General features: G+C 39.9%; 1 protein-coding gene across 1 annotated transcript; it reads left to right on the top strand.

Annotated features, from left to right (window-relative positions):
- Nucleotides 1-235: 235 nt before the first annotated feature.
- On the top strand, nt 236-22,726 carry LOC145442432 (uncharacterized). Its single transcript, XM_080320339.1, has 11 exons — nt 236-648; nt 2,039-2,129; nt 2,204-2,376; nt 3,106-3,241; nt 5,019-5,119; nt 6,606-6,816; nt 8,796-8,998; nt 14,426-14,615; nt 17,402-17,792; nt 19,468-19,560; nt 22,360-22,726. The coding sequence occupies exons 1-11, from the start codon at nt 465-467 to the stop codon at nt 22,552-22,554; spliced, it is 1,968 nt and encodes a 655-aa protein (XP_080176465.1). The 5' UTR covers nt 236-464; the 3' UTR covers nt 22,555-22,726.
- The last annotated feature ends 35 nt before the right edge of the window (nt 22,727-22,761 follow it).

The raw sequence follows: 22,761 nt of genomic DNA, 5'->3' as shown, positions 1-22,761 counted from the left end.
TTAGCCGTTTTATATCTGAAGTAACCGAAGGACTGGACAATATATTTGTGTTTTTAAGTGTCGTTACAAATACCCTACTCGAGTGTTTACATACGGCTCCATGCGTACTCTGAAGGTTGAAATGCGGCTCCGACATCCAAAAAGGCGGCTCCGACATCCAAAAAGGCTGGGAAGTGGGAACCACTGATATATATCATTGACCTTACTGTTCTAAACGGGGCTTGAGTGCCACCAGGTGAATGCCGTTTATGCAATATTCTATACACACGGGGGAGTAGAAAGCTTTTGTTTTTGAAGGACATGACAACATAGATGCTGGTTGCTTTGCTGGGCCTCGTCCCTTGTTGCAGTGGCCTGATTTCCTTGCTACCGCGTACAGCGTTTCAGATGATCTGACAAGGAGAACGGGACTACAGATCGAAAACCTGGATACGCTGACGTCTGGCCCTGCGTGTGCTGGCATCATGAGTTCTCCGTCACTTCTCACAAGTTTGCCACAAAACTTTAGCAGTAGCGAACCAATAGCTCCGAAACCTGGGTGGGAGATATTTGAAACGGGAACTTCCAATGTTGTGGCTGATGTTTCGAAGTCGAAAAGTCAGCAAGCTTTCGTTGAAAGTGCCGAAGACAAGCAAGAGCGTAAAGATGGTGAGTTTTAAGTGGGCTTAACATCATACATGAAGTTTGTTGATCTCTTATACCAGTCAGCTGGGCTCAGCCCTCAAGATTACATATCCATCTCGTCTATTGACGCATGCGTCATTCATTTCCATCATTATTCGTTTTATATCATCCTTTATGTTTTTGATACAGTGTGCACGGCTCTGTTTCAAAGACTATACTCCAAGTCGTTTCGACACCTACCTATCTATTGACATCGTAGTCTTGAAGTGTTTTGAAATACCATAATGAATTTACAAATAAGATGATAGCCTACTGTTGCTAAATCTCATAGTTAACGACCAGACCGTAGAATTAAATTATGTCGGCTGAAAGCAACTGCGATTGTAATCTCGGATTTCGAGGGCAATTTAGTGTGGTTCCAGTACCCTGCCAAGATTTATTTTTTTGGAATCAGCGTAGAAGTTACTTTCGACTGAGATCAGTTTATTTAAATTTTGTGCTCTGGTCACTAGTTGTATGATTCGGCTATATCAGTCTGCTACTCTTAAGGCTATGATACTTACTGACAGACACAGCACTCTTGTATTGATTTGGCAAGTTTGAAGAAGGAATTCATGTCTTATTACCACACAAAACCAATTCATGCCAACGACATGGTAGTAAGTGTGGTGTGGTATTGCTGACCAGCAACCTTACTACCATGCTGGGATTGATTGTCAACGACGCTAGTAGGGGAAAAATTCGCTCAATACAGTACAACATAACCGACTGCTGCAGCAATATCAAAGTCCAATGGCTGATCCGATATATAGGCACAAATTACTTGTATACATGCAGATCATAATACTAGGCCTACTTATCATAACAATTCAAAAGCTTTGCTGACTCTTAGCTCACAGCCCACACAGCCTCACAGTCAGGATTTTTCATATTGCTTTTTACCTCACTTTGCCTTTCAAGTAGGCCTACTGGTTAACGACTTCTTCACAACGACATGAATGGGTTCACAAAATCAAAAAGGTCGTATGCCACCGATTTTCATGTTCTTAAATGCATCTATGTTTGGAAGGTTCACGATACCGCTAGCTCATTCTGAGCACAGCATTAGACTATGGGATTTTGATACCAATTACAAATTCTGCCCACCATAATTCGGCTACCGGCATTCCAAATTGCATGCTAGTGACATCAGATTTGATTTGTTAATGCACAAGGTTATTTTGAATTCTCTACCATTTACTGACGATTAGCACTGACCAGTGTCAGCTGAAAATCGGTAGTTGGCTTCTTTCACCACGAATATATATCACGGTATTCAGTTATATATTGAAGTTCTCTATCTCTTACTTTACAAGTTTCGTTTGGTCCTCGAAAATTAACATTTTTCCCAGCACTAATTGTCTTTATTTCTCAGTTACTTCTCTGTTTCAAGCAAGTTCTGCGAACACACACACCTCATCAAGAGTTAAATCTCGCCGAGACCGAGACACATCGACATTTGCAAGGTTTCAGTTGACATTTTCATACATTTATCGCGGCAACACCTCTAGAAACATATAGTTACCAAATCATGTTTCAGGCCTTGGACGGCGATTCCGAATGTAAAAGCGGCGGAAGAGCACGATAAAGCCAACAAAGCCATTCTATCGGCATTGTTTTCTATCGAGAAGACAAGTTGTGACGTTGCCATGTTTGAAGACAGAATCACCTGGACTCCCGTTAGCCCGGTTACAAAAAAGCCTTCAAAATCCAGTAAGTTGTCGCACTCGCTATAGGCCTACTGATAAGGCTGAGCGTTAAAACTACAACTGAGTAAAGGAATACTTTTCAAATATAGTAAGTAGAGCCACCAGTAGAGCTGAGAAAAATCGAGTGCCTGGGTGATGCGATGCTATATAATGGAGCGTTTGAGTATTCGAGTGAATGATATGGAAAGTTCAAATGTGTAGGCTATGTTTTGTCATAACCAAAAAGAAGAAAATACATTTAATTCATAATGTGCGCCACTGACAAGTTTTGCAAACGGTTAAGAAACAATGACGCCTGACTCGACACCACAGAGATAAAGTGGAATGGTACAATGTGTGAATATCATTTAGCTGTGCAGTTCGAATACGAAGACGTTCGGAACATATTGTATGCTGCCAATGCCAACATGATTTTCACATTTACCACTTCAATATCAGGCCACATCACATTTCATTTTTTGATGGCTTGCCCTAAATTGTAAAACATTACATTTTCAATCGGTAGGGGTACAAAACGCATCACTCTGCGATAAAATGATTTGCCATATCATGTATGATTGTGATATGCAGACATATATATTATAAGGTAGACCTACTAATCATTATGAGCATTTAATATCTTGATATTGTCATTTTGTTCAAGTCGTTAAGTAGGCCTAGATTCAATTGTTTTCAGCAGTGTGCTTAGAGAGGTAGTCTCTATGTTAGTAGCAGATTGAATTTGCTTTCTCAGACACCAAGACAGACGGATCGTTGGTTGATTCGGGTTTCGTGTATATCCATCAAATATCTGCGGTTCGACTCAAAAACATCAGAAACGTCAAAGCAAAAACAATCACAACCATCGGATTCGCAATTTTCACCGTCGGGTAAACATTTTCCAGATATCAGTCAATTCATTTTTCGAAATAGCGATCCGCCGTTCTGTATTTTCATTTCGAATGCAAATCCAAATTTTGCAATCCTGTTTTATCATCTGCAAAGGCGAGTTGACGTAGTGGTACATACTTGGACTGGTACGGAATAGAAATTTGAAATTACCTAAAGTAAATGCCCTAATCTCAATTCAGTTTCATGTAAAATCTTATAGTGACTATTTGATATACCGGTATTCTGGTACTAAAGCCATCACGGATAGTCAATTTTGTGAAATTTGCTACTCACGAAGAACTGTAGAAATAAAGCTGTATATTTCTGCTCATTTGCAAATAGAAGTAATGTAGTATCGATTTTTAAAACATGTTTTAACTACTTGAAGTAGAAAATAACATCTTAGTAAGTGCTCAAGTAAGCAATCACATAAAGTAGATTTGGGGACGGGACGCATACTTTTGGCAGTTGATTAGAGCTGCCTTCATTTGAAATTTCAAAGCACGTGTTCGCGAATAACGTAAAATGACCAATGACATCCAGAGTTATTGGCAATTTTCTCTAATATATTCAATCACCGTGATATAGTGGCTGTTTCGCCAATCACTTTCATCTTGGTTATTCGTTTGTGTACGAGCAACCTGTAAAATAATGATAGGCCTATAGTGTGCAGCCAGGGCATTCACATATTTTATGGGGTCGGCCCCCATCAGAAGAGTGGTTATGTGCGAATTTTCCCAGCAAATAACTTTTGTATAATAGTGATCAACAATCATTATTCCCCTCTATCACTTATCCTAACCTAAATGACTAAAGTTGTGTTAAAATAGTCACAAATTCACGCACTTGTTATATTGGTGATGCAAAATTCCAAAGAAATTATATCTTGATTCCCATTCGTTAGGATTACCATATGTCCTCCTTTAGGAGGATTTGGCCTCCTTTTTCAGGAAATCGAAAACGCCGAGATATCCTCCTTTTTGGAAAATCGCCCTCCTTGATAGTTTTGATGGCCAGGCTAATGGACAGGCACAACTAAAAAACGCCATAAATGACTTGGAATCTGCAGTATTACTATAATTCGTGAGTCGGGTCGGAAAAATTACTTCTTTTTAATCAACACAACAAAAAAATTTTTCGAATCAGCAGTTTTCTAGTCCGGAATCTAACCAAAACCCCAAAATATAGTATTATAGTAGTATATTCATTGATGCAGAATGCAGCCACAATTATTATGCAATTGATCTGGTCTAGGCCAGCGGTTCTCAAGCTGGGGGGCGTGAAAGCATATGAGGGCGAAGCTGCGGTCAACTGAAAAATGTTTTCGCGGTCCATCAGATTTCCCTCCATTTGATGGTTTTTGCTCTCTGTATAGTCCAAATTTCATATTGCACAATTCCCTCATCAACAGTCATAACCTCCCATGCCATCAAACTATTCGTTGGGATTGCTAGCATTCTGGTTGCATTTTGTGATATGACGATAAGGGGGGAGAAAAAGTTTGAGAACCACAGAACCACTGGTCTAGGCTCTCCACTTCTCTTTTCGAAGCTTATTTTCAAGGTTTTACATTTGGCCGTATTTCAATAGTGCATGGCAATATGGTAACGAAACTTTCAATTCATCCAGTATAAATATAATCTAAATGACTATTATTAGCATTTGCGCTACAATTTGTGATTAACCTTGATTTATTGAAGAACTCATTCAGCTTTACACCCAAATGCCGATTCCTGCCACTGCTGCCGCTTTTAACCAATTGGTTTGTTATTTAAGAGCCAAAGGTGAAAAACTCCGTGAACAGTCGACGTTATTCTTGTGCTACAGCCGAGAAATCTGTATCCAGTGGGCAACGAAGATTAAGGCAGCTATTTTAGGTATGGTATCAATGCATGCGCCATTGCTTCAATATGTATCATGTTGCGTCTTAGATGCGATAAAGGTGTTTGTTGTTAACGAATACAAAAGTCCGTAAAATTGTGGCAAACAATCGTTGTTTGCCCAAAGCTTGTACTCCAATCGACTTCCTTTTTCGTGTATTTGCATAAGATTGACAAACTGCAGTTTTATGAGGTCCAAACTTCAATATACGATTCACGATTACCCCAGACGAGTGTCGGACAAAATTATTCGGGTTTATTTTGATATCAATATATTATTCAATGGGCATTTTTTTCTCAATTCTCTTTTTTGTACATATCCGCTAGCAGATTTCTTTGTGGTGGCTCCATAGCAATGGAAATATGCTGCATTTTCAAGAACATTTGTGGTAACTGTTGATAAAATTCCAGCAGAAATACACCTTCACTCGTTTGTTTTTTTGAAATTGATGTTTTTGGAATTTGATTCGATCCCTATCATGAAATGCTTTTCAGCTTGATATGTCATATTTTTTTATAATAAAATATTTTCAAGAGTAATAATCACAATCACACCAAGAACGAAAACCTCTGCAGTTCAGATAACAAAAGCCTTCACCAAAGTGATGGAACTAGACACGTCTGGTTACTCAAGCGGAAGTAGTTAAAATGCAGTGGAAGTGGAACTATCAAGTTTAAAGGTCAACCGTAATTAGTTTGTGTCAATTTGGATGTTTGAAAAGCACCCAACTACTCTTTATATGGCGGTATATTTATATAATATATTATATTGACTTGTGACTTGGTTTAACCCGGCTTGCTACTTGTTGCGATTCACTTGTACATCTACTTGAGTACCAACGATGACTACTTGACCACCTGGCTACCATACTTTGCACAGGGTTAGGAGCAGATTTGTAGAAACTAGCAACCTAGTTGGTTGACAGTCAACTGACTACCGATTTTCCGAGTAGTTGTAGTTGTGTATTCAAAACATATTTAGTTGCCGCACAACTAGAAAACATGTGTCGACGTGAATCGTGATACCAGTGTTCTGTTGTGTGATGTTCTTGCAGCCATTGCTACCTCGCAGTCATCACTACGAACAGTTGGGTAGCCAGAGGGTGGCTTTTGGGGGTCGAAACACATCCCAATACAAACTTAAATTTTGTTCAGTGATTTTGTTGTACTGATGCTCACATGGAAAACCGATCCGCTTCCAATAAATATAAAATAAGTGAGTAGCGTCAAAATGTAATTTAGTTACCGTAGTTTGTTTTAGTTAGCTGATTCTAGTTCTCGCTCTGGTTGCGGATTTTGAAAAGTGAGTAGTTGCAGTTGTGGTTGCGGATTTTGCAAATGTAGCAACGGTACTTATTGTTCTAGTTTTGGTTGTGAACTTTCAAAGTGTAAGTAGTAGGCAGGTAGACAATTTCTAGTTTTAGTTTCTCATCTTGAAAATCCAGTAAAGTGATATAATCCATCCTTCTCATTTGCTGTCCAGCTCGTACGGACCGGCCCACTAGACTACTGGTCCTTTCCCCGAATATCTTCCTGTCCACCAGCGCGTGGAGCTCCATCATTGAACCGCGACTTCAAACCGTCGGAATCAAAACGATCCATAAAGAATTCGACAAGGGGGACGACGTAGCGGAGTATGTCACGAAAATATTGTCGGAACAATCCACTCGTCATGACGATGACTCCTTTCAAGGGTGAGCCGTTTTCTTAATTCCTTCCATAACTTTTCATTTTTTCTCTTTCCTTTAGTCTATGTATGTCAGTGGTTCTTGACTGGGGTTTGCTGGGCTCGTCTCAACCAGACTTGGACAACTGGAAATATTCAGCTTTCCAAATTAGATTACAATTAGTATGATAGCTACACACTTTTTTTCAGAATTAGATTAAAATGAAAGAGCTGGTGGATTCCCGAAAACTTGGATATTGAATCAAGTTCACTTCATACCAAATTAGAGTTGATTCTTATTAGCACGAGGATAGCAAATGTCTGTACATCGAGCATGGCTCATTTTGCCAGATACAGTTCTCCTTAGTATTTTCATGAAAGCCAATAATGTGATTAGAATTGAAATGAGAGCATAGATACATTTTGCAAACTAGATTAGAATTACATTACTGGCATTTCACCCTAATTAGTCTAATTAGACAACGAAAATTATCTAGTTGTCCAAGTCTGGTCTCAACCACCGTTCCGACTCAACTTTCCAGCCAGTCCACCGATTATATTACAAATTTAGTTTCAGTTGCAAAGTGTATAAGAGCTTGGAGGCTTGTCCATTAATTCCTAGAAATGAAATACAGAATTTTAAACTGATTTAAAATTTTATAACGCTTTGTGGCGTGATGTAGATTTGTTGGTCTACAACAGTGGTTCTCAAACTGGGGGCCGGCCACCCTTGGGGGGGTGTGAACGCATCTGAAGTGGCCGCGAAGCTGCGAACAACTAAACATTCTTTTGCGCCCGGCGCGATTTACCTCCGGTTCATACATTTCATTGCTCTGTGTATAGTATGATTTTCACATTTTAAAATTCTCTCATGAACAGTCATAACCTTCCATGCCATCAAACTATCCATTGGGATTGCTAGCATTCTGGTTGTATTTGGTGATATGACGATAAGGGGGCGCGAAATTTGTCACTATCATAAAGGGGGCTCGCCTAAAAAAAGTTTGAGAACCAATGTTCTACAACACGACAATGCTGCAAGTGTTGTAACAAGCTGGCCTAGCCTATAACACGGTTAGGACTAGTTATCTGTAAAAGCTAAGAATACTTTTTAAATGAACTTTGACAGTACAATGTGGTGACGTTTGACAGTATAATAAAATCTTGCAAACAGCGAAGTCGTATTTCTTTTAAAAACAACCCCGATTTGTATTGTGATTACAATTAGCAGATTGTGTTGTGCTGACGGCGTTATCCTGCACCTAATGGTCTTCTGTTATCTTCGCGTCAATTAGCTGTAGAGTTAGTAGGCCTACATTACAAACCAGTCTACATTGAGTTGGTGGTTTTAACAATACTAGCAGAACCTCAGATAGAACCATGCATAACAGATGTAATGTCAAAGAGACAGCAACAAATTTATCATTAAATTAAAGAATTCCAATTCTTTGGTCTGATTTGTATACTTTTGAGTGGTAATTACCACATCTCGGCCAATTATAAGTTCGCCTATGATGATAACGAGTCAATATCAAACTTTGAAAGAAATATCGGTGTTGGCTAGTAGAGGTGAAAAAATATTGGCAATTTTGTGACATCACAACATGGTGCTAGGGAGTAGAACTATGATGCAGCGTTAACTGGAAACTGAGAAATCAACACTATGACTTGACTCGGACCTGAGTCATAATATTGTGACTCGGACTCGGCCCTCTGCTTGCTGAATTGGACCCAGACTTGACTCGGTGGTGAATTGAAAATGACTCGACTTGGCTCGGGTCAAAACTATAAGAGGGATTGATTTGTGACTTGGTTATAACCCTGGTATGGTATCGGCTCAAAAATACCATATCGGCCGGACTCATGAGTCATGACATTCTTGCTTGATTTCATTTGATTTGAAAGTTGAACACTCTGCAAAATTTATTTTGAAATATTAGCCTTCCACAAGCTATCATGGTTGAGCACCAATGCCGTGGCGTCCATCAACGTATTGTCTCTTTTTAGGATCCTGGTGATCGGAAAATTGCCGTTTTTCTCTACTGTCGTCGGAGCCGTTCTCGAATTCAAGATCGAGTCTTTAAAATCGGGAACGTTGCACACCAGCCTGCCTACGCTCGGATATATTCCTCCCTCTGTCAATAACTTTGTCGGCAAGGAATTACATCGTAGCGCGGACCCTGAGACGGCCGTACTGCATGCCATTTACGGTATGACGAGTTGCATCGTGTGGGCCTAATCCTACTGAAACAAACCCGACTATGTTCGGCTGACACTTATCAGGGATATTTGCCAGCAACTGGTATAGAATTCAAAATCACTTTGTGTGTACAACTGTTAATATACGCTGTTCTTCTCCATTCTCTACTAGTTGCTGACAATTACCCTTGACGAGGGCTATCCGAAAGATTCGGGTTGATTTCGATATGGTTATATTATTCAATTTTATATTGAAGTCGTGTACCTCCAAGAGTGTTCCGGTATGAGCTTAGTTGTACTTTTGCGAGTACGCAAGTAGGCAGAAGTAGAAAGCTGTTTCGGAATATGCTTGCGTCACTTTTGGGAGTGAAATTGTCATGACAACTAGGCGAGAAAGCCTCAGTAACTGAATCGCACATGTTTACAGTGTCACTTGTAATCTTGCCTTAGTTGAAAAGAAATTTTGAAAGTCTCCACCTCGGCTAAACTGATACACGTTTTGGGCCAAGTCTACTTGCTGGAGTACTTTTCCTCCATTCTCTATGCCCACCTCAAGTAGTTTTGATATGTCTTGGAAATGGATTGCTGTAGAAATTTACGCCATTACCTCTACTTGAGTAGCAACGCTGACTATTTTAACCACTTCCGATGAGTGATAGATAGATAGATAGATCATTTATTAAATTCGTCTCACCAGGAAAATTTGAAACATTCAAATAATCGGTATGGACAGGGAAGGGACGATACGACCGAGAAGTCATCTAGTCAATCCCTTCCCTATAGAGCATACAAATTATAACTCACGAGACAGACGAACACAATGATAAATTTCGAAAACACAAAAATAAAAGAGATCGGTATAAACGAACAACATACACATAAGAAAGCCATGTTCGAACAGCAACAACAACAACAGTGCATCAATTACAGACCAATAGGTTGATTAGAAGGGTCCAGCAAAGAGTCTATCAGTGATTTTTTAAAACCGTTGAAGCTTCGTTTAGAATTGTAATGGGTACATTATTCCAGATGATAGGACCGGCTATCAAAAGAGATCCTTTGCAGAATTCCTTCTTTACTAAATTGTGGCGATAATTTGGTGCGGCTGAAAATCTGATATTGTGACTATGGGTGGATGTTGATAGTTGTAATTCATCCTCCAAACTAAAGGCAAGCTGTTTATTGTGAAAACGATACATGAATTTAGCTACTTCCAGATATTTAATTTCTACAACTCTCAATATTCTCCACTCCCGATATGACTTCCCAAGATTACATCGAAATGACCCCGTAAGGGCACGAATGGCGTTGTTTTGAATCACCTGTATTGGATGCAAAGTACTTTTGTTGCAGAAGCCCAAACTCAAAATTCCATATTGCAAGTGACTGTGAACCATTGCAAAATACACTTCTCGGAGCACCGTCTTCGGAACTAGATGTCTAAGGCGCCGTAAGATGCCAACACCACGGGAGAGTTTAACCGCTAGCTTCTGGGTATGGTCCTTCCAGGATAGATCGCCATCAATGAATATGCCAAGATATTTTGCAACCCTAGAAGGGTTTATCGTCTTATCATTTACCATTACACTAACAGTGCGATATTCTTTAGTACTTATGACGTTACTAATGAATATAATCTGGGTTTTGGCAGCATTCAGCGTTAATTTATTACATATCATCCATTTGGATACCAAAGTCATTTCCCTATTAAGCTTCGCATTGAGCTCATCAACGTAATCTGACGAGGCGAAGAGGTGCGTGTCATCAGCAAATAGGGTGGTTTCCATCGATGTGGATTTAGCTAGGTCGTTGATATATATCAAGAACAATGTCGGACCAAGAACAGACCCTTGAGGGACACCGCATCGTATGGCGCCAGGCGACGAGTTGATGCCACCGATATCGACACATTGAGATCTATTGCTCAAGTAAGATCTGAAAAGGTCATTGGCGACACCCCTGATACCGCAGGCCGATAACTTGGCAAGAAGGATGTCATGATCAACGGTATCAAACGCTTTCTTGAGATCAAGGAATATACTGCATGCCACTTTGTTTTGCTCAATTACCTTATAGTATTTCTCCGTCACATCGAGAATTGCCTGGGAGGTATTGAATCCTCCCCGGAAACCAAATTGCTGTTTCGACAGAATTTCTTCTTTATCAAGGAAATCCATCAACCTCATATGGACTAGCTTTTCGAACACTTTAGCCATGGTTGGTAGTATAGAAATTGGTATGTAGTTACTTCTGTTGGTGTCATCTCCTTGCTTGAAGATTGGGACTACTCTCGCTATTTTTAGGGGGTACGGAAAGATTCCATTATTTATACAGAAGTTGAATATCTTGCAAACTAGTGGAGAGATGTACGGACAAATTAATTTCAGAAAAGCTGCAGGGATGCCGTCTACACCGTTAGCCTTATTGCTGCGAAGGCCAGCTATAGTCTGTACAATTTCTCTTTGCGATGTGGATCTCAAATAAATGGATTTCGAGGAAGTCGAAGCAAATGACTGGCGCTCAGTCGGCGATGGCAATTCGCGCGCTAGCGATGGACCTAACGTGCAAAAATAGTCATTAAACGATTCAGCAATCTCACCCGGGGTAATCATCATCTCGCCAGTCAAATCAGTGATACTCAATTGCTTACTCGAGGTTTTAGAATCCCTATGAATGATACTGTTGATCATTTTCCACCTCCTTTTCGGATTATTTCTATTCTCTACGAAAGCTTTCAAGAAATAGTTTTCCTTAGCCCTTTTTTTGATACGAGTTAACTTATTCGAGTAAGTTTTATAAAATTTTCTCTGCTCAGCATTGCCCTTAACAAAAAGAGGATAATGCATTGTGTTACGCCGTCTGATAGAGATCAGAATACCTTTCGATATCCAAGGTTTGCGGAGTAATTTACGGTCGCGCCTGCTGAGTGTGATCGGAGGAGCATGACTGTTCAATAACTCGTCAATGGCATTCTTGAAAGCATCGAAGTATGCTTCAAAATTGCTCAAGGTTAAGGGTTTGTCAAATAATCTAGAGAACACATATTGAGATTCGGTTGCTAGACGGGAAGGATCGATACCATCGAGGTCACGTTTATAATAACGCAAGGGTTTGCATTTGCTAGTTTTCAAATCAACTATCGCAAAAACAGGCAAGTGGTCAGATATTACATATGAGCACACACACGGTTGGATTTCTCGGGTGGTTAAATTCGTGTAAATATGGTCAAGAAGAGTACTAGAACTGTCCGAATACCTAGTCGGTTGGGAAATTAATGGTACGAAGTTACAGCATCGTAACATATTGATATATCGGTTCACAGTCGGGCTATTTTTTGCTTTGAGGTTAACATTAAAATCTCCAATGACGAAACAATCGTTCGAATTTTCGTTAATTTTACACAAGGCTCGATTCATTTCTTCTGTGAATTCGGTGACATCATCCACGCTAGATCTAGGGTGTCTATATATGATTGCAATGATTAGGGACCTGTTATGCTGGAAATCTTCTAAATTGACCCATAGCTGCTCACAGTCTCGATACGCAAGATTATAGGCCGTTAGCACAGTGAATCGCAGGTTAGATTTGATATAGAGGCCTACCCCGCCCGCATTGGAACGGGTCGGTGAGTGCAGGAGCGTATATCCATCCAATGCTATATTAGAAGTCGGATCAGATTTGAGTTTGGTCTCAGAAATAGCGATGAGAGTAGGCATACTATTCAGCGACGTTATAATTTCAGAAAGATCATCATGGTTCTTCTGGAGGGATCTCATATTAAAATGAGATATTGTGAATCGATCTTGGTTGGAGGATCCCGATAAGATATCAGTCAATTTATCTAGGCAAACATATTCACATTTCTTGACATTGTTAAAGTTGAAGCTTTCTGGGGACAAATCAGCACCTTCATGGAGGTCTGATTGAGGTTGCAAACAGTCCGTGGCATTGATATTGTGTTTGTCATGTCGCCTACTAGCAAGATCAAAGGAATAGTGGGGCAAAGGCATAATAATGAATGAAAGAATGAAAAATAATGCGCTTAATATGAATAGATTGCGTGAGGGAGAATAGTTACTCACAGGATCTTCTTTAGATCACTATGTTTTTCGATTAGAAATGCTGATGAGTCAACGTTCTTTTTTGCCCAGATCTTCCCATGTCTGGTCCAAAGGAAATCAAATTTTTGCTTCTTTTTCAGTTGACGAGCGTCATACAATAACTTGTGGGTCCTCTCGGTGAGATTTTCCGCGATGAAGATTGAGCTGCAATTTTCCAACTTTGCGCTCGAAACGTCGCGAAGTTACAATCTTGCAAAGTAGATCTCATCTCGGATAGTTCGATCGAAGAATTTCACCATGATAGGGGCTGTTTTTGTAGCATCTCCGAGAGGTTTACGATAGCATAATGATAGGTCCTCTTCATCCAGACTTACCCCGATCGCTTTACAGATATCCATAACAACTTTCTTTGTATCCTCGTTTTCTTTCTCCACAATGCCTTGAAATTCTAGTAAGTCGAGGCGAGATATGCGGTCGAGCTCGTCAATGCGACTAAATGCAGTCTCGATACTTTCTCGATTGGCTTCCACATCTGTTAGGTTCTTCTGAACCTGTTCTTCTAGCGCATCTAGTCTCGTATTAAGTTTGTTCATTTTAGCAGATATCTCGGAGGTATTGCTCTTGATGGTGGCAATCTCCTCTAACAGCCGATCTTGGTTTTTTTGCAGCATGTTGTTGATCTCTCCTGTTAGCTTTTCTAGCAGCGAAGGCAATATCTTCTTTATCATTTCTTCCTCATTCAATACGACCTTTCCTGAGCGAGACATACTCTAACAGTTCTTGATAGAGAACACGCCTTTGATTGTCGGTCCCGTGAGCGTAATCAGACACGTCCGCACGGTAGCTCGCCAAATGCTCGAATGGCATGGCCACGTCGAATACGTGAACAGGTTGATTGTGAGTCTAGTATGAGGCCTCCAGTCCAGTATTCCGTTATCACTCAATATGATGTCACAAGTCACGACCGCATGAGTGATACGGAAAGTTCAAATATGAACTTTTATGCTATGACAAACAATGTAATGTCACTTTAACAATAATTTGGTGTTTCTTCGATCATACCAATTTCATTTCACTTTTTGACAATGCTGTGGATCACACAACTTTACAGATATGTCATTTTCGCTAACGTTCTTCTGGTTGTACAAATGTATAATGTACATGTATCGTATGCTGTGATACACCCAATCGAGGTTTCATAGCTTCCGCAGTGGAAAAGCGTGTCGCGACTATCATTCTCTAATTAATGAAATCTTACTGAAAGAGTATATCATCTCAGTACTTGAAAGAATCGTCCGTCACTGCCCTACTCGAATTATTGTGGCCAGCCCTACCGATGATTTACCATTTACTTTGATCACGACCGTTTTATTGCAGGCTGCATCCAAAGTATCCCTGTATGTAAGTTCCACGACAAGAACGGCAACTTTCTGAGATACGGTCTGACGGCGTCGTACGGATTCTCTGGTGGCGATACGTCTGCCGATGCGCCCGGCTCAAAGCTTGGTGCTATTCAAGGCAGCCTCAAAAAGAGCTTGGCTTTCACCAAGGCAATTGTGCAAAGAAGGTACAGTGGTTGAATATGTGAGCCTTCTACTGAAATTTGCACTAATTGGATTCCAAGTCTCTTGACTTGGAGGACTTTGCTGCTTTCTCACCGTGCTTGTTACATTGATGAATCTCATGAGATCAAGTTTGTCAAAGGCAGATTTGTACAAACTACTGGATTTTCAAGATGTTTAGCTAGAACTGGAACTATACTCACTTTTCCAAACTTTTCACATACCTAGAACTAGAACAGGGGCGAGCAATTATTTTTCTCCGCGGGCCAAATAAGAAGCAAACAATACGTTAGCGGGCCCAGTCAAAAATTTCAACATTTTATTTCTAAATTGAAAGCAGCGAATTACACTAAATGCTGCTCAGTGGATTTGTTGCTATTAGGAAATGAAAAAGTGACGGTTTTACCCAAAAATGATATTTTTTGACGGCATATTTCGAAACAATGTTGAACATGATACATTTTGAAGTCTCTTTAAACCCCTATCCGCATTCGAATCTGGATAACGCATGTGAAGTAACTGAAGTATGTAGGCTGCGTCATCGTGGCGTTTTAATGAACAGGCTTGAAAGTAAATGAATTTCAGATTCAGTTTATACAGCCTATGGATTTAATCCGGTTTTATATTTTGAATTCCAAGCAACCTTTCGTGGGCCGCTCAGAATATCTCGACGGGCCGCTCTTTGCCCAGGTCTGAACTAGAACTACAAATCAAACAGTAATCGGTTGACGGTCAGCTAACTAGATTGGTAGTTTGTTAGAAGTTGCTATTTCTACTATGTTGGGCAATTCAGTAGCATCACCATTCTCACTAGTAGCCTACTTTTACAGTCTGGAATTAAAACAGCGAACATATTTTCTTCAGTATGTAATTCAGTCAATTTTACATTGGTTGCTTCGGTTTACAAGATAACTTGTCACTTGGTGATGGACAATCATCGGGATAATACTTGTGTCAAATTTGGAATATTGAATGAAGCTATTGGTAAAAAGTGAGGTTTTTTGTCTCAACTACCTTGTCATGTTCTTCACCATTATCTGAATACACAAAATTCACAGATGTTTAATTTCTGACTTTTACACAAAATAGTTTTGGCCTACTCCAGCATATTACGCTTACATTATCAGGAATTTGTTTATGGTTGTTTGTGAATAGCAAAACTGCCGAGTATCGATTACCTGGTGTCATAAAACGACATGGTTTCAAAAGAGAGCCGAGAAATGGCCTGTTCAAATAGGAAATGTCTAGCAAACAATTGGTTTCATTTCAGTCTTCTTGAATATAATGTTTGTGTTCGTCTCACTACGAGTAGGATCACTGTTGACAAAATGCCATAAAAGTGCCATTTGATTTGGAGGTTAGGAAGCGCTCTCGAGTTCGATACTAAAATAATACCCATTCACTATTTCTAATGATACTCGTAATTAAAAGTAACGAAAACGAAACGAATCATGCCGATTTCCCTTGTTTTCTTTCACAACTCATCCGACGACAGCTGTTTGTACATAGTGCTTTTTTGATCTCATATCGATATCAATAGAGGTAATATAGCGCGTCATGATCGTATTTCAAATTCCAGTGTCTACCATTTCATCACGAATAAGATAAGATGTAATCATATCCGAACTGACCTCTTGGTGGATGCGGAACTAGAAATTCTCTTTTCTAATCGGAATTTCTATAAGCAAACAGTATCAGCTTATTACTATTTTCATCATTTCAAAATACAACAAGACTGCGACACAATAAAAAGATAGGAAGGTGTCAAAACGACTTGTTGTAGTCATGCAAAGTCTAGTTCATGATATTTCTGCAAATTCTGTTGAGTGCATTAAACTGAATTTCGCTGCTGATGAGAATCAGCCGAAAAGCTTTGAATCGAATAACTTTGGCAATATTTTATGAATATATCATTTGTTATTATCATACGCTACATAGCAGTATTTGTATGCCCTATTAGATTTTATGGGGCGCTTATTTCAAAAATGTAATCATTTTTGGACTATCACCCTCTTTGCTTTTTTTTTCCTGAGTAATGAAAAATACCTGATTTCAGATGTGTTTGTGTAAAGTAGTTTTGATCAACTTCGAATCAAATGATAATAATAAGAATATGTTGTTCAGGTTCCCCTCGAAGCAGTTCAGCTTTTGCAAATTAGGTTAAAATTAGAATGATATAATTATTAATTAATGAACTGCCAAAAATCTGGTAATCCGATTGTATTCTGAATCGGAAAGAAATACAACAAAAGTCAAGTTCGCATTAATCAGCTCATATCAAATCATAGTTCATTGTCATAAGCACAACAATGTCAAAGGTCTGTACAGCAACCTTGACTCGTTCCGCACGGTACAGTTCTCCTGCAGCATTTTCGGTACACTAAAAATAGGATTGGAATCAAACGAGTAGGGTGGAAACATTTCACAGATTAGATTCGAACTTTACTTATCTTACTCACATTTCGCTCTAATTACTTATCTAGATATCCAATTGCGCCTTGATTCCAGCTTTCGGTCATATTTTACTTTTCAGCCTTACAACAAATTACATTTTTGAAATCAGCTCCTTACAATGAGGTTGAACCATAAAAATATCAAGCCAAACAAAAATTTCATCAAATTTTGTTATTGAATAATGTTGCTATTGAAATCAACCCGAATATGTTCGGCTGACACTCTTTTAAGGGTCATTTTCAGCAAACAGTAATGGACTGCAAGGAAGAGTATACCAACAGTCGTACTTTGTTATTAGTGATCATTTCTGAGTGGATTAAATTCCGCATTATTGCAGGTCATATCCGTGCGACATCCACTACAAAGACGCAAAGCAGAAATATGATTCGTACGATCAAGAGGAACTATTTGCAGAAGAGGAATTTGCCAAATTTTCAATCGTGAACCAACATTACGTTGACGACGAGGATGGGGAGCACAAGAGGAATGAAAACTTGGACGGGCAATCGTCTTCTGGATCGGACTCCGGGGTGTGGCCGAAACAGGACCGCTGGGACAAGGTGGAGCGGCGGAGCTACTTGGACGTTATGGTGACGTCTTTGCCGCAACATTTCAACGATGATGAGATTTCCGATGTGGCGTTGTCGGCGATGCTGGTTCGGGAAACGATGTCGCGCAAAGACCTTTTTGTTACGATGGGAAGTCAAGTGTCGCTATCTTCTAATATGGTAAGTTTGCTCAATGTCCAACTTTGCTTTTGCTGCTGCTGAGCTTCTTGTTAGTGTTGTTTCAAAACAAAGTGGCCACTGTTGATTAGGGCGGGCGAAATCGAGTAACTGGTGACTGGATTGAGAATCGAGTATCACTCATTATGACGCCATAGCAATATGAATGGTGCGTTAAGTTGAAATATGCACCTTTTATCTGGCCACAAAGATAACAATGCCAGTTTTACATCACGTTGAAGACGTATTGGTATTTCTGCAACCATACCTACATGTCTGCGGCTACACAGATACATCATTTCCCCTAATATACGTAGCTTTACTACATGTTTTGTATGCTGCGATACGAGTGATTGTGCTTTCAAGGATTTTACTTGGAGATAAAGTGTATCAGAACTAGAATTCTTGCTGATATGATATGATAAATTAACTCTTAGTGGAAGAGGCATATCGTTTCATTACTCGAAAAGTCATCTCTCACTAATCGACTCAAATCATTACGATTCATACTGAATTCGGATTCGAAGACTAGAGTCATTATTCCAAGCCATACTGATGATACTGAATGAAGACCAGTTTTGGTCATTGGCTCCTAAAATTTTGAGGGTCACCCACAAAACTTGAAGGGGCCTATGATCAAAAAAGTTGAATAAACACTGACCCACCCCCTACAACAGGGGCGGGCAACTTCTCCAGTCGGAGGGCCTGATATAGGAAAATTAAGTACTTGGCGGGCCGGATTGCTGAATCGATACATTATTCGCCCATTTATCCACATATACAAGGAATAAATCGTATTTAATGAATATATTTTAACGACAGCAATGTCACTTCACAGCCATTTCACGCCGATAATGACGAAGACAATGTGGATTTGAGAATAGCGTTGTCATACAGGCGCCACCATGTCTGGTTCTCTCTGATCAATCAACACACGGTGCAAATCCTTAATTAAGATTTCAAGCCGTTCGATAAGTCCAGTACCCCAAATTTACAAAGATATCAATTCATTGGGGTTGAGTCGGTGACGGGATAGCGTCGTTGTTAACTGTGTGGCCTATTGCGGCCTGCGTCCCCTACGAAACTTGGATAGTGGCCAGCGACCCGTTTTGAGTTGACAACCACTGGCATAAGCGGTGTCTCACAAAAGCCGAGAAGTGTGCCGTGCTACATGTCGGCAGTTACGGAAACAAAAATAAGAAATATCAGCCTAGTGTAAATGACCATTGTAGTCGACAAACACCATGATTACCACAAACGGCATTAGGGTTGAGTACATCGTAAATGCCGATAATGTATTCTCGCTTCGACGAATTTACGCGTACACGCTCCACTCTCGCACGCTGCGCAATGCGCATACACGTATATAATGACATACAGTCACCAAAATTGAACCGAGTGAGCAAGTAGTGGGGGATCTTGGCATACTAGGGCCGCGGGCCACATTATCATGTAAGACGGAAAACAGTCCGCGGGCCGGACAAAATCCCTTCGTGGGCCGGATCCGGCCCGCGGGCCGTATGTTGCCCGCCCCTGCCCTACAAGATAACGAACTAGTTAGTATTTTCTATTTTCAAAAACTCCCTAGCCACCGACTGTTCCAATATCACCAACTTCAGGCAATCACATTCAATGTTGTTTGATTTCAAGCCGCCAACGTAATTTTCAATTATTACAGAGCAAAAGCAAACCGGAAGTTCTCGGCAAGACAGATACGGTGAAAGGTACAGAAATGATTGTCAAACCGTGTGTGGAACAAGGCTCCATGAATGTAAGTCGACATAGCATATAGGCTTACTCTATTCCAGTGTTTCTCAACCTTTTTGCCTGCGTGACCCTTTTTGAATCGCCATAGACCCCCGCCGACCCACTCACCCATTTTAGTTCAAATTTAGCGCAATTACCGTGCATGGGTAATCTGTCTTATGCAAATATGAACTGCAGGCTAGTAATGAACAGCAACAAAATGTCTTTTCTTGAAAATAACATCGTAGTATTATTTCAAAGCGATTTCTGTAACTGCATTTCTTTAAATATGGTTGTGTCTTGAAAATCCACGCATTCCATTTACTATGGACGGATGACGGAAATCCATTTCTGCATATATGCTATAGGTGGTGGCGAATGTAATATTAACGCGTAACGCTTCCGACGACACATTTGGGTATGACCGCAACATATATGGCAACAAAATTGAGTAGCTAACAGGTTTTTTAATGAACATATAATGTCCAGCCCAGTCATTTCCATCAAGCCTCTCACTTTGGAATTGTGGTTCACAGGAGTAAATGGAGTTTTGCAAAAATTTCAATGTCACCCTGATTGACCTTACTAATCCAACTTTTCAATTTTTCCACAGACCACAACAAAATGTCCATCCCGTTGATGTGAGTCTTGAAGTTTTAGCATATATGAAGCGAATCTGCCTCGTAATTTACCTAATTCAAAGAAATACAAATTAGGTTATCAGTAGGGCGATTTTTTTAATCTAAAAAACTGAAGATGTTGACCTAAAAAATCAAAATTTTGACATTTTTTTACTTCAAAAATCTTAATGACCTAATTTGATTTAACGTATGTGACCTAATTTGACCTAACGTATGTGAAGTAGGTGTTTTCCCTCATATTTTAAATTGTACTACAAATCTTCATTTCTGGTTGGAACTGTCTGTCCTTACGAAGAAGTTTGGCGTGGAAAAAAAAGTTTTTTCCTCAAAAACTGACAAATTTTTGCATGAAAAAACGTTATTTTGACGAAATCTGGCCCTATGAAGAATCCCAGTAGTTACATTACGCATTATGGTAGAAAGAATTCAAAATGTTTGTAGTACAACAAAAGACACTTTCCTACATTCTTGGGTAGAAAGTGTCTGTCCTTACAAAGTAGCTCGCCAAGAACGGTGAAAGAACGTTCAACAGCAGCAGTTGTTGGCACATCATGCGCTGCTTGATATAAGAACCATGCAATGCCCACGCAGTCTTGCTTCAGTTGGGATATTGCGGTACTGAGCATAACACCATGTCAACCTATTTGTTTCGTTTGAATGTTTCGGATTTATGATAAGCGGTCAATGGGCCGTCTACAACGGTAGGCCTATAAATATGCTATAAGCTGCGAAATGTCAATTGATAAGTTCACCGAGAGACGAGAGCGCAAAATCTACGACACAAACGAAATGCAGGTTGCAAAAAAGTTTCAACTTTGTAAACAATTTTGACATTTTTTGACTTAACGCTATAATTTTTACCTAATTTTGACTTTTTTGACATGTCAAAAAAAATCGCCCTAGTCATCAATCGTTCTGCAAATTTCCGAGTTTTGTTGACCCTTTGAAAATGCTTCGCGGACCCCTTGTTGAGAACCATTGCTCCATTCCTTGAGTGATTTTACGTGGCTGTAACTAGGTTTCAAGTCCAGTCGAGTAACTCAAGGATTCCACAGTGAAAAATAGTATCGATACTATCATTCTTGTTGATAAATGAGCTCTCAGTTGCAAGAAGCACATAATGTCAGTACTTATAAAAGACCATCTCTCGCTGCTCAACTCAAATCATTGTTCCCAGCCGGAGTGGTGATGTTGAAAACAGGCAATGTTGATATAAGATTGAAAGTAGAGTTGAAATTCTGGAAACCAGTGAGACCATGCGATTCATAAGTGGAAAAATTTGGCCGTGTCAGTATGGATTATATCATACTGGGATAGCATATATGGGTGGTGCTAGAATTAGAAAGCCGTAACAGGCTATATCTGCACCTTCCTTGTCCAACGACATATGCACATCATGCACTCATGGTATGCATAGGCACAGATCGTGTGTATGTATATCATGAGTCGGTGTATATGCTGCAAAAAGAACATTAAGGACAAAAATCAAACTACGTCCTCCTCGTCCATTCAAGTTCAAAAGATGAATTGTGCTTTTTTTGTAACTCTCATTGCAAGCGACTCATTAAAAAAGTAATAAATCAGATCAAACTTATTGCGAAAATGCAAATGATCATCAAAATTGCATGCAGAGGTGAAAATTCGCATTGCTCTCAACCATTGTTGCATTTCGAAAAAGGTTTCTGGTTTACAAATATTCTGTGGCGCGTTTACCGAGGTTCTGCTCGGAATATGGAAGGAACTACGTCTAATAGGGAAAAATGAAGCATCATGACATATGACCCATAGAGCATTTCATTGCGCTGGTATTGCTTTTGGGTTATTTGTAACGGCAATAGCAAATCTCGGAAATTCTTTGATACCAACAGCATATTTTAAAAATACTCCAAATTACCGCTGATCAGCCACGTTTCCTGTGATATTCAATCGATGCTTGTAATGACTATGGCTGTGATTACGGGATGCATGTGTATGTGGGTGACGCTACGGGTCAGGGTGTCCCCTTTGTTATTTGTATTTCTTTGGAATTGAATTTAATTTCCATGTTTTTGTGGATGCAGTCATTTTAATTGTATCTAAATTGGAAGGAAACTGTACCCATCGTTCCAATTGTGATCTGATTTAGGAAAGCTGAACATTTTCTAGTTGCGCAACTGGTTGTGATATGTTTGCCCGTATTTCAGACTCCACCGTCCAAATGGTGTATCGACGAAACCTGTCTGGACTCAAGCATACAGGAGCTTCATGTGAAGATTGCCGAACTTCCATTACTGATGTACTCTCGAGGGCCGGACCAACCAATAACGACCGGTTCCGACGTTACTATTTTACGACTCGACACAGAGAACCAAGATATTACGTTAGATTCGTTAGCGTGACAGAAAAGCACGGACTCTTCATCATTTTGCACATGCTAATTTCCATTCAGTGCCTGTTTACAGCACCACGGCACAGTAGGATGTACAGTGTACACTGATCCATCAGCTCAGGTTAAATGAAAACTGACATTGTTTTACTGATACCAATCAAGCTAGGGTCACTGGTGCGGATAGGCTACTTGAGTAGCGACGCTGCCTACTTCGACC

Source organism: Botryllus schlosseri, chromosome 7 (genome assembly GCF_051294905.1).
Source record: "Botryllus schlosseri isolate E-star chromosome 7, Bs_hap1, whole genome shotgun sequence".
Lineage (NCBI taxonomy): Eukaryota > Metazoa > Chordata > Ascidiacea > Stolidobranchia > Styelidae > Botryllus > Botryllus schlosseri.
Note: the sequence above shows the minus strand (reverse complement) of the source record. Positions and strands in the feature narration are given on the sequence as shown.

What these genes read in the sequence shown, in the direction of transcription:
- LOC145442432 (XM_080320339.1), top strand. Translation starts at nt 465, where the DNA reads ATGAGTTCTCCGTCACTTCTCACAAGTTTGCCACAAAACTTTAGCAGT. An exon ending in CAAGCAAGAGCGTAAAGATG is followed by an intron (nt 649 to 2,038) that starts GTGAGTTTTAAG and finishes TTTATTTCTCAG; the next exon opens with TTACTTCTCTGTTTCAAGCA. An exon ending in GACACATCGACATTTGCAAG is followed by an intron (nt 2,130 to 2,203) that starts GTTTCAGTTGAC and finishes ATCATGTTTCAG; the next exon opens with GCCTTGGACGGCGATTCCGA.